At 40.5% G+C, this 14,911-nt stretch overlaps 1 protein-coding gene across 1 annotated transcript in view; it reads right to left on the reverse strand.

Annotated features, from left to right (window-relative positions):
• Positions 1 to 12,021: 12,021 nt before the first annotated feature.
• EPHA3 (EPH receptor A3) overlaps positions 12,022 to 14,911 on the reverse strand; it is a 228,572-nt gene continuing 225,682 nt past the window's right edge. The window contains exons 16-17 of the mRNA XM_080346111.1: positions 14,131 to 14,286; positions 12,022 to 12,671 (exon numbers count right to left, since the gene is read on the reverse strand). Coding sequence (XP_080202237.1) covers positions 12,566 to 12,671; positions 14,131 to 14,286 — 262 coding nt within the window. The 3' untranslated portion in view covers positions 12,022 to 12,565. The remainder of the gene's footprint in view (positions 12,672 to 14,130; positions 14,287 to 14,911) is intronic.

The following is a 14,911-nucleotide window of genomic DNA, read 5'->3' on the forward strand; positions in this document are numbered from 1 at the left end:
AATTAATCAGTTCTTCACACGCTGTAGATGAAATTTCTGACAACTCTCCTGAGCTTTTTCAGATTCTTTTGTACTGGAAGATATAGTTTTTCTCAATATGGTAGTGGCTATGTCTCCCTCAAGATACAGAGCTAACATTTAGCCTAAAACATTAAGTGCATTTCATGTGTCTAGTGATCCAAGTCCATGCCATTTTTTTTATTGGATAAATACTTAAGAAATTATAGTTTCAGTATCACACTAACTCAGACCATTTGCACATGGACAGAATGATCATAGCAAACTCAACATGGTTTACAGTGTGACAAGAACAGTTACTTGGAGAAATAAGTCATATCTGTTGATAAGATGATAGCATACAGGTAATCAGTTGGTTTTGAAAGTTTCCTTTTGGGCAAGCTGCTAAGACATTTTTGACCATTGACTCATTTGGCTCTGTGCCAAGGACACCAAGGACATGGACTAAGAAAGCAACTGATCTGAATTTCAGATTTCTTCAGTAAGTTCAGAAAGACAATATTTCAAGCTGACTTTTCCACTAGTTTCTCACAAAACAGGAAACATTTGTTCTGTTTTGTTTTGAACAGCATCCTTTCTTGTGGTGCAGTATGTTCTACAACCCAGGAATCCTTTGTTTTGAGGGTAGAGAAGTATTTCAACTGCAATTTTAGTGCTTCTCTAGCAGGCACTTCGCAACAAAAGACTATAGCCAAAATCCTTATATGATCTCATTAGAAGGCCATATAATCGCAGAATCACAGAATGTTAGGGATTGGAAGGGACCTCAAAAGATCATCTAGTCCAATCCCCCCGCTGGGGCATGAACACCTAGACAAGGTTACACAGGAATGTGTCCAGGCAGCTTTTGAATGTCTCCAGAGTAGGAGACTCCACAACCCCCCTGGGCAGCCTGTTCCGGTGCTCTGTCACCCTCACTGAGAAGAAATTTCTTCTCAAATTTAAGTGGAATCTCCTGTGTTCCAGTTTGTACCCATTGCCCCTTGTCCTATCATTGGTTGTCACCAAGAAGAGCCCGATTTCATCCTCCTAACACTCACCCTTTACATATTTATAAACATGAAAGAGGTCAACCCTCAATCTCTTTTTCTCCAAGTTAAACAGACCCAGCTCCCTCAGACTTTCCTCACACGGGAGGTGTTCCACTCCCTCCATCATCTTTGTGGCTCTGCACCGGACTCTCTCCAGCAGTTCCCTGTCCTTCTGGAACTGAGGGGCCCAGAACTGGACACAATATTCCAGATGTGGTCTCACCAGGGCAGAGTAGAGAGAAAGGAGAACCTCTCTCGACCTACTAACCACCCCCCTTCTAATACACCCCCGGATGCCATTGGCCTTCCTGGCCACAAGGGCACAGCGCTCATCCTGCTGTCCACCAGGATCCCCAGGTCCCTTTCCCCTACACTGCTCTCTAATAGGTCATTCCCCAACTTATACTGGAACTTGGGGTTGTTCCTACCCAGATGCAGGACTCTACACTTGCCCTTGTTATGTTTCATTAAATTTTTCCCTGCCCAACTCTCCAGCCTGTCCAGGTCTCGCTGGATGGCAGCACAGCCTTCTGGTGTGTCAGCCACTCCTCCCAGTTTGGTGTCATCAGTAAACTTGCTGACAGTGCACTCTATTCCCTCATTCAAGTCATTGATGATTATATTGAATAGTACTCGTCTCAATACCGGCCCTTGAGGCACTCCACTAGATACAGGCTTCCAACTAAACTATGCCCCATTGACCACAACTCTCTGACTTCTTTCCTTCAGCCAGTTCATGGTCCACCTCACTACCCGATCGTCCAGACCACACTTCCTCAGTTTAGCTGCGAGGATGCTGTGGGAGACCGTGTCAAATGCTTTGCTAAAATAAAGATAGACCACATCCACTGCTTTTCCATCATTCATCTATCTCGTTATGTCCTCATAAAAGGCTATGAGGTTGTTGAAGCATGATTACCCCTTGGGAAGCCATGTTGACTACTCCTAATCTTATCCTTGATATACCTTTAGGTGGCACCAAGGATAAGTTGTTCCATCACCTTTCCAGGGATGGAGGTGAGGCTGACCGGTCTATAGTTACCTGGGTCCTCCTTCTTGCCATTTTTGAAGACTGGAGTGACATTTGCTTTCCTCCAGTCCTCAGGCACCTCTCCCGTTTCCCAAGACTTGGCAAAGATGATGGAGAGTGGTCTAGCAATGACCTCAGCCAGCTCCCTCAGCACCCGCGGCTGCATCCCATCAGGACCCATGAATTTATGGATGTTCAGATTGCTTAATTGGTCCCTAACCCAGCCCTCATCAACTAAGGCAAACTCCTCCATTGTCCTGCCTTCCTCTGGGGCCTCAGAGGCACGGAGCTCCTCAGAACAGCCTCCGGCAGAGTAGACAAAGAAGGCGTTCAGTAACTGTGCCTTGTCTGTATCTTCTGTCACCAGGGCACCCACCCCATTCATCAATGGGCCTACATTGCCTCTAGTGTTAGTTTTATCTGCCTTGTATTTGAAGAAGCTCTTTCTGTTGTCCTTGACCCCTCTCACCAGGTTTAATTCTAAGGAGGCCTTAGCTTTCCTAGTTTTCTCCCTACACCCTCTGACAGCAGCCTTATATTCTTCCCAAGTGGCCAGCCCCTCTTTCCATGATCTATTAACTCTCCTCTTCCACTTGAGTTTGCCCAGGAGTTCCCCATTTAAACGTGCAGGTCTCCTGGCTCCCTTCCTTGACTTCCTACGTGTCGGGATGCTCTGATCTTGAGCTTGGAAGAAGCAGTCCCTGAGTGCTAACAAACTATCTTGGGCCCCTTTACCTTCAAGTACCCTGTCCCACGGGATTTCCCCTAGCAATTGTTTGAAAAGGCCAAAGGTTGCCCTGCTAAAGTCCAGGGTTGCGATTCTGCTTGCTATGCTGTTCCTGCCACACAAGATCCTGACCTCCACCATCTCATGGTCACTGCAGCCAAGGCAGCCCTCAGCCTTTATCGCTTTAACCAGACCCTCCTTGTTAGTGAGGATGAGATCCAGTAGTGCTTCTCTTTTAGTTGGCTCATCCACCATCTGCATGAGGAAGTTATCATCAACGCACTGGAGGAACCTCCTGGACTGTGGCTGGCTGACTAGTGTCAAACATCAGAGAAGTTAAAATCCCCCACTACAACCAGGGCCTGTGACTGTGAGGCTGCCCATAGAAGGCCTCATCAACTTCCTCAGCCTGATCTGGTGGCCTGTAATAGACACCCACAACAGTATCGCCCCTGCCAGCCTGCCCCTTGATCCTGACCCATACACTCTCAACTCGCTCATCATCCGCCCAGGACAGTACTCAATACCTTGTAGTTGCTCTCTCACGTAAAGTGCAACTCCACTGCCATGCCTGGTTGGCCTGTCTTTCCTGAGAAGGACATAGACATCCATGACCACATTCTAGCCATGTGAGCTGTTCCAGCTAGCAAGTGTCTATACTAAACTTAAATGTTTGGGCCAAGGATGGAATACTGGGAGAAAGGTTCCTCTACAAAGGAACCTAACAGATACCAGTGAAAACGGGCATGTCACTGAAGCAGGTAGATTGCGGGGGAGGATGTAAAGCTGTTGTGCTTCCCATAGTCAAAACCAGACTAGATACATATGGTCAGTTTTTTGCAGCTTTGCCTAGAATGCACTTCAGACTGAGAGCGCTTAAAAACCAGACAGCATTAGATATTGCGGCAGCCAAAGAGAATAAGCCACAGAGCTACTTGTATCCATAATGTTCCTAAGTTTTATGTTGAAAAAAAAAAAAACCAGCTGAGGTAACAGAGCCTGGTCTATAAAAGGTAGACCTAGGTCATCATCTAGCATAAGGCAACTTTATCTTCAGCAGTGTTACCATGGAGGACCCAGGCAGCATGTGGGTGCTGTTAAATATCTTTTCTCAGTACAAATGCATAGCTTAGCCAGCTATGGTACTTCTTCAGCAGAGGATACAGCAAGCAGAAACCACAGGAGAAAGAAGAAAGAATACACTCTAGTTTTGGCTGTGAAGACTTAAACATCTCTGATTTCTTCAGCCCTATGCTTCAGAGTGTCTTCTCCTGCTTGAGGATGGGACCACTTACCTGGCCAGCTTGGAGCATAAGCATCAGGAAATTTACAAACTCTGTTGGCTGGTGTCAGGGACAGGGGTTTGCTTCAATCTGATTTCTCTGTGTGATTTTGTATCATTTTATATTTGTTTGAAGGAATCTATTTCTTTGGCTTAGTTACAGTTCTTTATCTAGTCCATGGTGGTAAGTGTTCACATAGGCATTTTTGGTGGTTTTGATGTTTTTGTCTGTTTGTGGGGTTTTGTTGTTGTTGTTGTGGTTTGGTGTAGGTTTTTTTGGTTTTGTGTTAAGTTTTTTTAATTGCTTATATTACATGAAGGGGACACCTTACATACGAGGAAGAGGTAAAAAGGAGCAGAAAAAAGTATTTCTCTGTGGGACAATTCTTGCTCATGTCCTACATGCATAATGACAGAATGAAAGCTGGGAACAGGGAGAAAGAAAAACGAATCAAGTAATGACAGACGATTAAAAAAAAACCAGACAACCCCCCAAAAACAATAACAACAAAACCACCACCCCAAAAACCCTGAGAAAACTTCTATATCTAAACCTCAGAAAGAGATTTTATTTGTTCATATTGTTTCCTATTGCCATTTGACTTCCTTGGCAGGTAGCCCAGTGCTCCATCAGTTAGAGTAAAGGAAGTTACAGTATCACATTGTTGTAGGGATTGAATTTTATTGCATTGCTATTACAATTAGGCAAGTATTAACTCAGTTAATGAGGCATAACTTTTTTTTTAAAGAAGTATATACAACTGGGAATTGTGGATTAGTTCACCAGTAAAGCCCCAAACAAAAACTTTATGAGAGTGAAGGAAAGAGATTACAAATAGTAAAATAATAAGAGGTGATGCAACTTTAAAGGGGCATACTAAAAGCAGGGAATCATTACTGTTGATTAGCTGACAACCAGCCTGAGGGAAAGCTGCATGTTTTAGCAGTGACCAAACCCACTAGCATGCATCCAGCTAGCTGTGCAAAAAGCCACCCAGATACCAAGCAAAAGATGGAGAGAACACTTTACCAGTCTGTGAGGGAGGTAACTATTTAATGTCCAAAAGATGAGCCTGAGAGGTACTACCCCTCTCAGTAACCTGGATTTTAGGGTGGATTTTGGGTGCTGTATTTTTTTTTAATTTTATTTTTATTGTTTGCTTTAAACATAACCTGTAATTAAAAAAATAAATAAATAAATAAATAAAAATAAAGTGTTCTGTAGCTAAAATTATTATTCCACCACTTTAAATCCTAAGGGGGAGAAAATGTCTACACTGAACCTGATTTATGGGGAAAAAAAAATCAGTCTAGCAGGACTCCACAAAGTTAAACTTGTATGGCAAGAGATCAGAAATGGAAAGTGCACCAAGGCAAGCAACTAATTGAGCAACTTTTGAAATATTGCTTTAGTCATCTCTCATCCTAACTTTTGGGTTCACCGGTAGGTTGGGCTATAAACAACAGTGGATGGGACACCCTGTCACCAGCCCAGGGAGGAGAGGCTCAGAATGATGCTTGATGGGCATGGTAGGGGATGGTGGGTAACAAGGAAAGTCTGCAGGAGGAAGGGGTGCTTTGAGACATGAAAATTTCATTATTTGACCCTGATTTCGGGGCCTGTTGAACTGCATAAGGGAAGATGGGAGCTCTGAGGGTAATGAAAGTGTAAAGAGTGAACCACCCTGCAAAAATAAATTGCTTCAAGCTGTAAACTACATCCAAGGGCTCATTTCTGCTGTGTGGGGAGCAGGAGATGACAGGAAAACTAGCCTCAGAGATGCTTATTTGAATCCCTGGTCAGACTATGGCTTGAAGCTGCTAAACTTCCATTTTGTTTTTCATTCAAACAAGTAGTTTTTAACATATATATATATATTTTTTTTTTTTTTTCTGGCTTCATTTCAGTTTGGCACCTTGAAATTAAATGTTATACTCTGTGTTCATGTGAATACAGCAAGACTAAACACTTCATTTTCAAGTGGGGAGGGCTGGGCTGGGGCTTGTGCAGCATTTTGGGGTAAGGGCCATGGTCCACCTAAGGCAGATGCTGCTTTGGCTGAGGCATTGGAGGTGATGCCTTCATGGCACACAGGGCTGCTCAGCAACATGGAGTGACAGGTACTCTGCCAATGTAGAAGCAGCTTCAATATATAGCTACAGCACAGTTTCTTCTCGGAAGGATATGTAATATTTATTAGTGACTCACAAGCACCTTACACACACAGGATGGTGATATCTGTGGGTGTCTGAGACCTCATATCTGCTGCTTTACACCCAGACATGCTCTATTGTTGCTGAAACTGAAATTTCTGCTACGTATCATGGCTTAGCAATAAATCAGTTCAGATATAAGCTCAACATCTGCTTCTCTAAATCCCCAAATATTAAGAATATCAAGCTCTGGTTATTTCACACTCTCTTGCAAACATAAACCTTTGAAAGGGTTGGAAACTAAACTCAGTATTAATTACAAATCCATGGTGGGTAAACTCAAGTGGCTTACTTTACTGAAGAGATTTAAAAATCAAGCTTTCTAATAATATTAGGATAAACTGGATGGAAGAGCAGTGGAGATAAAGCATATTTTCCCCCTTGTGTAGATAGCAGCAGAGTGAATTAAAAGATTTCCAATGATCCCAGACAGTGAAACTCAACTACCTTTGTAGGATACTTGACCTTATCATCCAGCTTCAAAGTCATACAGTAGCGATGAACCACAGTTCTTCAATCTAATTAAAAGTAAAAAATGAAATTTGCTAACCAAACAGATGTTACTCCATGCTTCTTTAATGGTGACCCTTAGTAGTTGCTTGCTTGCAAAAATTCAGGACATATACTGAAAAACTGGGCATGCACTAAAAACATTTGCCCATATGTATTATATTTTATTAGGAATACTGGGAATCAGAACAAGTGATCAACACATTCAGGTTTGCAGAGTCTGTTATTTACTATTGCAGCTTAAGGGACTGCACCAAGGGAGAGCCACTGGCTATTCTCTTGGAAAAGTCATGGAGTCCAGGCAAGTGGAGAAGAGCAAAGATCATCCTGACCTTTAAAAAAAGGGAGAAAAGCGTAGCTAGGCAATTATGGAGTAGGTATGCTAACCTCAAATACAAAGAAATATATATATATATATATATACCACAAAATAAATTTCTAAGCAGCTGGAGGATTACAAGGTCTTAAGAAACCAATTAAGATTTGTCAAGAATAAACAAATCACGTCAAACCAGTCTAGTTAATCTGATAACTAGTAGATGTGATATATCTTGTCTTTAGTAAGACTTCTGGTGCTGTCCCATATGACATTCTTATGAGCTAACTAGGGAAATATGGGCTATTATGAAATAATTTTAATGTGAAAGCAGAGTGAACTGAAAAATATTGTGTACTGAGTACTCTTCATTTGTCAGAGGTTCTCTTGCCATCTGAAAAGCACAACAAAGCAGTAAAGAGAAGGCTGTCCTTCATGTTTTATACTGTTCACCATTTGCATTAGTAACCAGTATAATGAGTATGTGCATGTTTATACGTGTGAATGAATCATGGCAGAAATATTTATAGGAGAAATGTTTTTAAATTAGGAAAGCAAAATTCATCAAGAAACATGTGAAAAATTGGACTGAGGACTGAAAAAGGAAGTGAGGGCATGCACATATATGAGGAATTAATGACCCAGTAGTGATGGTTTGGAAATTATCTGAGGAATTATAGATGCTCAGAAAATAAATGGAAGTCAATAGTATGGATACTTGTCTGAATTAACAGCAGTGGCACATGTGAGACAGCATAAGTAATTGTCTGATTCCCCTTGGCACAGCTTAGGCTTTTATTGGTAAAGATATCTAGGTCTGGGTATCGTCCTTAAGCAGGGATGCAAAGTGGAAAAATGTCACTTGGACATTACTGAAAAATAGGCATATCCAAATTTGTGGAACTAATTATCAGCAATTTATCCCTTGAGATCTGAATGGAGACATAGTGGTGGGCTGCAAGGCATTTGCTTGTTCTGCTGTTCTTCATGTGAATGTGTTCTGCTGCCGTTCCAGAACTGGCTGTGGGTATTTATACCCTTTTAAAACAAACACAATAGTTACAAAAGCATTAATCTCTCTTTGAGTTATAAAGCAAATACAACGTACCAGTAAGGCTGAAGGGACAGATGCGCGTCAGAGTAACACAACTGCTGAAGTGAAACCTACTCACAATGTAAATAGTTTGCACACTGCATAGATTCAACCAACAGAGATGCTTTCCTGCTGTTCAGGTATAGCAACAAACCCCACCCAATAGAAGCTAAAATGACACCATATGTAGCCACTGCAACACAACATAGGGCATACTGATGGTATCAAGAAAAAGTGGATAAATCCAATTCTGGGTAGGTCTTTTCAGTGATTCCTCTTTCTATTGAAGATACCAAGACAAAATACCAAATATATATATATATATATGCTACATCCACGTCCATAATGTTTATCAACTTACAGACTCCAGGACAGGTATATCATTCATTATTTTGCACCAGTAAGCACAGTAATATACAAAAGCATGCAAAATCATTCATAGTACAGAAAGATTCCATTATCTTTAGTCCTCAAAAGTAACTAGTGAACATTTAAACCACTCCTGTTTTTTCTAGGAAGGTAATTCCTGAGATGCAAAGTTGAGTTGTATGTTGGCATTTTCAAAGACAACATAATTCAGTGAAGCATATGGGAACAACTTGGTAGGGACATAATGAAACAGGAGCAAAATACTATCTAATACAGATACTCAGAGGCAAGAAATTATCATGGGGTTAAATTACAGTAAGTGGTGGGAATTTTTATTTTGTTGAAAAGTACATCTTTTACTGGATTCAACATAGCAATAAGATGAAAAGAGGTCCACTGGCAAGGGAGGAAAAAAAGCAAAAGTTTGGAAGTACTTGACACAACTAAAATAAATGTCAGCTTTTGCAATATCCCATAGGCAGACTGTAAGAGACAATTTTTTCCTGTATCCATGGAGAGAGTAAAGTCTTTGACTGATGTAAGTCAGTTTAGCACAAATGCTGGTCTGTCTAGTTACAACCTGCACTATCGGTTTCTTTTAATAGATAATATAGGTAATATCTAGCTTTCACTCTGAACCCATGCTTTAACACTCAGAATTTATCCATATTTAATTACAATTTTATCACACTTCTCTAATCAAATAAATTTACTTTGTCCTCCAAGCAATCACCTCAGTATTCCAGTATGTAAAAAATACTTTCATTATGTTTATTATAAAAATATAAATGTTTCCACTACAAATCATTTTACATTAGTAAGAGGCCATCTACAATTGCACAATATATAATCTAAATGAGTAAGTAATGCTTTGAAATACAAGTAAAGTAAATACATATTGCCAATCAAATCACATCTATACATTGCTTATCGAATGCTAAGTAACAGCACAAAACTAGATATGTTAACAGAAATAAATAAAATGGAAACTATATTTAAAGATACAAAACCAATAATACGGCATGTCATTTTATGAGTATTTGCATTTTGCTTGATGTCGACAACCTATGCAAGTCCTGTACAGGAAGATGGCCACACGAATTCTAGTATCTCTACTCCATAATGAAGAATTATACACTGCTATGTATACATATGTACAGGGAGTATAGGATGCTTGCAACAGAGGCCACTTACAGTACAAATCAGCTTTTGACAGGAGAGAAAACTAAATGTGTCTTAAAACTCTCTGCTCCTAATAGAAAAGAAAAGCAAAATTGAGTTTCTTTTTTTTCCCCAAGCATCAGTGAGATTTAATCTTTTATGCTGAGCATGCTCAAATAGTGGGCAAGGAACATGACATGATACTAAGAGAAAATTGAGGGTGGTTGGTGCAAAGCTTTTGGTCATCATCTAAAGTTCTAAGAAGTGGTTCTGTATTTTCAGAAGCATTTCGGAGATGTCTTCCCCTCACCCCAGCCTCCTCACCCCCCACTCTCCAGTGGCAGAATGAAGCTGAAGAGAAATGTCAAGAGGAATATGTTATAAAAAGCTGTCCCCACACAGACAGTGTCTGCAAATGGATTTTAGTGACTTAAATTCAAGAACAGTATCTGATTTAGAGGAACCTGAAACTGAAGAAAATAAAGATTCTGAATGAACTAAGCAACTGAAGATACAGCTATTCTATTCAGCATGCTGCATTTCACAATAGATTGTGGCAGATAAGAAGTGTTCTTTACACCTTAAGTGCTTTATTTTAATTTTCTTCAGTTTTTTTTATTTTTTTTTAATTTCAACTTACTTTGAAACCCATGCATTTTTCTTTCAGAAAATATTACCAATTATTATCCTGTGACTGTATTTCAAATCCAGTCCTTCACTGCATGCTCACTGCCAGCACTCATGAAGAAGTCTCTAATTCTGCTTCTATTTAGCAATGTGTGATAAATGTTTTGTCTCTACATTTTATAAGTCTTGGGCCCATGAAGAAAAATTTAAAAGCTGATTCAGTCACATAAATCCTAGGAACTGATTCTTCCCTTACTTATGTGCCTTGTGCTACACAGAGCTTCAAAAACCAAACCATTACCAGAAAGCATGACTAGTTACCTGCTTTTGCACACACAGCGAAAGGCGGCATGCCATCTGCCTCCCACCAAATCTTGGACTTTCAGGGACTCACTGTTATTCACCAGAGACAGGTTTAGATTTCGGCACAGCAGGTTGGGAATTGGGCTCTGAGCGCTAGTGGAAACTGCTCCAATGTCTGTGTGCCTGCCATCACATCTAGAGCATTCAGAAGCTCATCACTACGTAGCACAAGAAGTTCCTCACTGTGATTTAGATGATGCATTTTCAGAGCAAAGAGCTGAGCCTGCTCAGAACCAGGACTGACATGTTTCGGAGCAATAGCTTAAGAACTCACTATTGGGAAGATGCTGAAGCGGGAAGGACTCTCAAATCTCACCTTCCAGGATCCTTTTTCCACCAGGAAATGTGAATGCTCTCCTATAGATAGGCTTCTTTCTCCTTTCTTTCAAGGAACAGGCGCCTAAGGAACCTGTGCCAAAAAGCAAGGCCCCTGAAGGATGGCAGCCCCTGGACAGATGTTTTCTAGCTTGGACTTAGGTAGAATTACATACCAAAGTCTCATTTCACAAGCTTAAGTCATCCTTCTAAACTATCCACTTATGCTTGGCTGCAAGTCACCATCTCAGCATAACTACCAGTGGCTGTCTCCATGGCAGTACACCTCCCACTTCCCAGCGTCAGGAGCAGAGCCCACCAGGTGGAAACCAGAAATGGACCACTTCCCCGTGAACTCAGAGAGCATCCTCAGTTAATGCAGGATGCAATCCTGACTCTTTTTAATGTTTGCTAAGCAAATCTGACACCTAAACACCACATGAGAATAGGGGTCCTTACTTTGACAGGAAAGCAGGCCTTTGGGAAGTAAATGAGATGTACTTCACCGGGACAGATACCATCTAGAGACTGATATGCACCAAACTCTGCCAAAACTCAAGCCAGGGTTAAAATGCCACTCACTGCAAATGGAAGGAATCTCAACAAGTCCAGATGCTTCGTCGAGTGTCAGAGCTGGAAAAAAGGCCATCTTTCTTCCCTTCTTTATTTCATATATGATGTTACGAGTATAAAATAGTCTAGTAACTAACCCTCAGACAATTTCTCAGATTGAACCAATTAAGTTTTGATAACATTTGGCACTTGGCAATAATACAGCCAGGTTAAGGTATTTAAGCATAAATATAAACAATAATGAAAAAAAAAATAAATAAGTCTTTTAAAATTTAAGACTTGTTTCTATTTAAATGAACACAATTAGGGAAGCTAACACAATGGCAAAAATCTTTTGCCAACTAACTCAAAGTCACTACAAACTTTATTTCTGTGTTCCTTTCTGAAGTTGAAATAGCATGTTACAATGACATTATAAGTAAATATGGCCACACAGGTTGTGAGGTATAGTCCTCTATTTTCCTTACTTTTAAAGAAATAAAATACCTGTTACAGATCTCTTCTGTATAAAAATACCGAAAGTCTGTCTTCTTGTTTGCTGTATAGATCAAATACACAGCTTTTACGTCCACGTGTTTTTCATGTTATTCAGTCACTTAATGTTCAAATGGCTCTAGGTTTTAGTATCACTGATTTTTACTTGGAAAGATTTTTTACATTTTTTTTTTTTTTTTTTTTAGATTTACTATCTGCATTAACAGTCAGTCAAGAGCACCCACCCTTTAGGATTAACAGATAGAAAACAAGTTCGCTCCTATTTTTAAGGCATTTATACTCAATATTTGAGTGTCTTAGTGGGTTTGAAATTTCAACCATTAAGTTTCCAAAGCTGTTGCAAAGAACTCCTTTAAATTCTGCCGTTTATCAGCCATCACTTTTGCCATTTGATGCAATTTTTCTCTTTTTTTCTCTCCTGAGTAACATCATTTTGGCAACTTACACAGGAACAGGGCTGTTCTTTGTTTGAGTTTCTAGAGCTTTGATGCTGCTAACAATCTTCTTTTGAGGCCCAACAACCGTAACACCAACTTTCTTCACATCACTGAAAAAAAGAGAAGATGCACCGGGTGAGTGAGCATAGTGTCTCTGTGCTTCCTAACGCTGATGTGAGCAAATAGCAATCAACTTGCTGATCTTATATTGCTGCACTGGAAGAGCCTCCAGGTATGGTGATATTGCTGAAACGCAAGACCAGGTACAAAAAATATTGAGAACCGTTGTATGAAAATAGCAGGAGGCTGCCAAAAAAGAGTGAAAACTCATTTAGCCTTGTTGTGTTTGCTTACCTGGAAGAAAAGACAATGAAACAGTGTTCTCCGGTGGTACATGCACTGGGATTTAGAGGCATGGGGATCACTTCTGGGCCAGGAGTGATCTTGAGCCTCTCTACCACCTCCATCCCCTTGTCAGCCTGGTCACTTTTGCTGAGCACTGCTGACATCTTGCTATCACGTGCTGAGCCCTCTGGATGGTCATCTTAACTCTGGTATCAGCATTGAGACTGATGGCTCCGTGGCCAAGCTTCCAGCTTCTACCCTGTTTCCCACCTCTCATTCCTCCAGGCTGTCCGGTCTCCTTGTTTCTTGCGCAACACAGAAGTGGTTCAAAACTTGTGAAGGGCTAATTAACCAGTGGCTCACAGGAAATTGGGCATTCCTAGAGGATTTCTGCACTGTCCCCAAAGGGTAATTGTTATAAAAAGCCATTAGCAGCCTTTTTATAGTTGCAATAATAAACTAACTAACAGCATTGATGTGTTTAATTGTCGATACCACAGCTGCTGCTTACTCCTTCATAAGTTGTCCTGTCTCCAGCTAGTGCAACAGCAAGTCAAGATTTCCTTTGGCATTAACTTCATAACGCCACTTGATGCCTTTTCAGGTGCAGAGGAAGCATTATCCTACTCTTCCTCATCTAAAGAACAAAGACGTATTGCATTTGAATGTAATAAACTTGCAAGCTGTCAACTTCCAAGTTGATAATGTTTAAATGTCAAAACTGGAGGCAGGAGGGAGTTCAGCCCCTGAATAATTATTAGCGTGTAGGAGGAAAGCAGCTACAAAGGGTTTGCTCTGCCACACCTGGTTTGATAGAATATGGGATGGACAATAAAGGAACAGATCGACATGTGCCAACTGTGAAAAAACCCCCATATAAAAGGCAGCATATAAAGAATCAATAGAGAAACTCCTAAACTGTGAGTGAAAGGAATGCTGGTGTACCAGATGACGCAGAATGCTACTGTATCAGACAAAACTGAGAATTTCCTCAGCATCAGTGAGAAAAAGCTGTGGAACTCTGGCCTTCATACAACAACCAGAGCATCTAAGTTTCCTTCATGTATACTGCAACTACAACAATAATTTACATTTGTCTCTGTAAATGTAAAAATATTTTAGCTAAAACTTGGAAATTCCATATGAAAATGCTACTCATGCTTTTGTTTAATTCTACACCCAGCCATAACCAACAATAAAGAGCTGAAGTCAAGTCAAACTTACTCTGTGGAAATCTTGGCTATTGTATCACAGGAACTGTACTCCACGCCGGTGAAAACCTCTTTGCACTGTCCTGTCCGAAAACCATTAAGCCAGTCACCTGTCGTGCGGAAGGCTGAAATGTCAATGTTACTTTGGTCCAGGAGAAGATTTGATGGCCTGAAATAAAAAAGAATGTGATGACATTTAGGTAGCAGGGATACATAGGGACTTATTTTGTGTTTAAAGTTAGCGCTGGCATTGGCAAGAGATGCAACTTTTCTTTTTGACTGTGGAAGTTGTCTGCTACTGAGGCCACCACATGCACTCAAGCTGGCAGCTCTGATGAAAGCCACATAATCATCTTGCTTAAGAGCTCTGGCTTCTCATGCCCACACTTAAATCACTGAAGCATCACCAATTCATTAAGTGTATTGTTACACTACAATTTAATTTGTGAAGCATCGGCAAAGACAAGCCTAATTTAGATGATAGTCTTGTGTTTCACTTAGTCCCAAACAACTCACAAACTGCACACTCTAGACTCCAAGCTGACCATGTTGGTAGAATTTACACATATCAAATGTTCAGGGTATTGTAGCCCACTGACAAATCCTAAATGCTTCTATTAAGTTAGAAGCACAAATAATAAGACACTAGTGGCTTTAAAAAAAATGTATCAAGTCTAAAAATCAAATGTTAAATGAATTAAATGTATCTGCATGAGACTTGCATTCTGCAGTGCACAGAAGCAGAAATGAGGAAGTTTGTTATTAAATACACTTAGCCGGATTTAACATGCAAT

This window comes from Nesoenas mayeri (genome assembly GCF_963082525.1).
Source record: "Nesoenas mayeri genome assembly, chromosome: 1".
Classification (NCBI taxonomy): Eukaryota; Metazoa; Chordata; class Aves; order Columbiformes; family Columbidae; genus Nesoenas; species Nesoenas mayeri.